Below are 3,182 nucleotides of genomic sequence, written 5' to 3'. Positions count from 1 at the left end.
GTTGCAGAGGAGGAAGACCTCAATACTACAATCGAGATGGAGGAGGATCAGGAAGACGTAGATCTTGAAGAGCTTGAAATCTCCAAGCTAGACATCTCCAAACTGGAGAAAGCATGCAAAAAAAAAGAGTATAACTCCATCCCCCCATGGCAAATAGACAAACTTGAAGGAGTCCTTTCCAAGGTACAGCACCACAAAAGCTTGGGAATACAAGGAGGCAGTCATTGGGATGGAAGAAAGATCCTCAAAGACACAAAGAAAAGGGGCAGAAAAATAGATCTTCAAAGAACCATAATAGTAGGTGAAATACTAATGGATTCGGGGCAATTCCCCAAGTTGACCAAGTTCTATAAACCCAAATCTCAGTCTACATGAAGCTCATTTCATGGAATGTAAGAGGACTTAACAATCCCTCTAAACACAGAATGATCAAAAACCTGATAATGCAAGAAAAACCAGCTATAATCTTCCTTCAAGAAACAAAAAGCAGCAGTGCAGTGATAGATCGACTAAGCAACAAATTATGGGCAGGCAGCAGCTCAGTCTCATTAGACTCCTCTGGGGCTTCAGGGGGTCTAGCCATCCTATGGAACCTGCAGATTGTTTCACTAGATAATTTTAATGCTACTCTTCATATAATTCAAGCTACCTTCCACCTCATCGGAACCAACATCCATGGGCACCTCACCAATGTCTACTTCCCGCAGATAATACACCAAAAATTGGACATCCTGGACACGATCTCTGCTCTCAATCATAACAGACATTTCCCCTTATGGATTGGAGGAGGCGACTTCAATATAATAAAATCCTTGGAAGAAAAACAAGGAGGCAGAACCAGGCTCGATAGTGACAGTAGTGGCTTCAAGCAATTCCTACAAGATAATCTGCTCATGGATATCCCCACTTCCAATGGCACCTTCACCTGGTCCAACAAGCGCCGAGGCGCTCACCACATCGCCTCAAGACTGGATCGATTCTTAATTTTAGACAATGCGATCCACCTGGGAGGGGACCTTAATGCCTCAATCATTCCCCAAGGAGGCTCATATCACTAGCCGATTCTGCTCCAATGGTCCAGACCAGGCAATTGTTGTAATAGACCCTTTCGGTTCGAAGCTTTCTGGCTCAACAACTCCAATTTCAAGGATGTGGTCAAGAATGCTTGGGTATCGTATTCCCCGCCTGCGGGAGCTAAGATGTACCAGTTCCAACAAAAGGTGAAGAATCTGAAACAAGTCCTTAAAGTATGGAATCGAACTCATTTTGGCAACATACAGGAGAGCAAACAAAAATTGGAACAGCAAATGAAAGCTTTACAACACACATTCATCCTGGAAGGCCGCACAGAAGAACAAACTCAATAGGAGCAGATCCTCTGGAATCAAATTGAATAACGCCAAAAACAAGAGGAAACTTTATGGCGACAAAAATCTAGAATCAGTTGGCTCAAAGATGGAGAGAAAAACACAAAAATTTTCCACAAAACCACCATACAAAGGCGTATGCACAACAACATCACCTTTGTCAACAATCAACAGGGTGAAAGAATTGAGGCTCATGAAGACATGGAAAAAGAATTTACAGGATACTTCAAGGACATTCTCAAAGAACCAGAAGGAAACAGGGATGAAGCAATCAGCGCTATCACGCAGCACATTCCAAAAATTATAAATGAGGATCACAACAACAAATTGCTCCAAACTACTACCTTAAAGGAAGTAGAAGAAGCAATGGCTTAGCTCAAAGATGACAAGGCACCAGGGCCTGACGGATTCACCGCAAATTTCTTTCATGAATTTTGGGAGCTTATCAAAGTTGAAGTATGGGACTTAGTCGAGGAATCCTGAAGCATGCACTGGGTCCTCCCAGCCCTCAACTCTACATTCATAGCCTTGGTACCCAAAGAAGCAGCATCAAACAAACCTGAGAAATACAGACCAATAGCACTGTGTAATGTGATCTACAAACGCATTTCAAAGGTCATTGCGAATCGACTCAAACCGCTCCTTCCACTGCTCATCTCTCCAGAACAGACAGGTTATGTTGAAGGGCGGCAAATCATGGATGGAATAATTCTTTCCAATGAAGTCATTCATTCTCTAAAGCTTCTCAAAAAACCAGGTATGCAACCTTAAATTAGACCTCTCTAAAGCCTTTGATAAGCTTAGCTGGAATTTCATTCAAAAAATGCTCTTAGCTTTTGGATTCAATGTAACCTGGACAAGATGGATCATGAACCTAATCTCCTCTCCCAACTTCTCTGTACTTCTTAATGGCTCTCCCTCAACTCCCTTTCGGCCCTCTCGTGGCATCCGACAAGGGGATACCCTATCACCCTTCCTCTTCGTTTTAATGGTTGAAGGGCTCAGCAGGCTCCTCAAAGCGGCAGTCTCCTCTCACATTCTCAAAGGCATCTCTCTCCATGGTCTCTCTCCTCAAACTCATCAGCAATTTGTTGATGATACCATGCTCTTTGGACACCCCTCCGCAAAAGAAGCCTCTGCTTTCAAATCACTACTCTCCCTCTTCTCTGAGGCCTCTGGCACCTCCATCAATGCTGCAAAATCTCAACTTTTCTTCTTCAATACCCCTCCCTTCATGCAGAGGATTATTGCTCGCATTCTGGGATTTACAATCTCCCATCTGCCCTCCAAATATCTGGGAGCTCCCCTTTTAGATTCAGCTATTAAGCAGGTGTCATGGCGGACTCTCTTGGATAAACTTGAATCAAAACTCTCATCTTAGACTTTCCGAGCTTTAAATCTGGCAGGTAGGCTAGTTTTAATCAAATCAGTCCTACAAGCAATGCCGCTATATCTGTTCTCGATCCTGGCAGCTCCAAAAGGGGTACTGAAAGCTATTCGCAATCTTCAACGCAACTTTCTCTGGGGTTCCACAAGCCTGAACCGGAAGTGGGCTCTTGTCAATTGGTCAGAGGTCTGTAAACCCAAATCAGAAGGCGGATTAGGCCTCAGGGACCCGCTTCAAAGAAATAACACAATGGGAGCACGAATTTGGTGGAACTAGGTCTCCAAGCCAAATAACCCATGGGCTCAACTATGGCAAGCAAAATATGCCAACGGCAGCCAATGGAGTGACCTCATCCGAATTAACCCCACATCAAATGGATCTCTCATATGGAATAATGCAAAAACTCAAAGCAAATTCATACAAGCACA

At 43.7% G+C, this 3,182-nt stretch overlaps 2 protein-coding genes across 2 annotated transcripts; both read left to right on the top strand.

Annotated features, from left to right (window-relative positions):
* Window positions 1-371: 371 nt before the first annotated feature.
* LOC149177752 (uncharacterized) lies at window positions 372-1,058 on the top strand. The gene has a single exon (XM_089421874.1). It carries the CDS (start codon window positions 372-374, stop codon window positions 1,056-1,058), a length of 687 nt encoding a protein of 228 aa, XP_089278000.1.
* A 795-nt stretch (window positions 1,059-1,853) lies between these two features.
* Window positions 1,854-2,748, top strand: LOC149177751 (uncharacterized). The gene is made up of 2 exons (XM_089421873.1): window positions 1,854-2,124; window positions 2,366-2,748. Exons 1-2 carry the CDS (start codon window positions 1,854-1,856, stop codon window positions 2,746-2,748), a joined length of 654 nt encoding a protein of 217 aa, XP_089277999.1.
* Window positions 2,749-3,182: the final 434 nt, after the last annotated feature.

Source organism: Pinus tabuliformis, chromosome 4_1, assembly GCF_031772625.1.
Source record: "Pinus tabuliformis cultivar Carrire ecotype Pingquan chromosome 4_1, CPIR1, whole genome shotgun sequence".
NCBI lineage: Eukaryota > Viridiplantae > Streptophyta > Pinopsida > Pinales > Pinaceae > Pinus > Pinus tabuliformis.
This window is presented reverse-complemented; position numbering and strand designations above follow the sequence as displayed.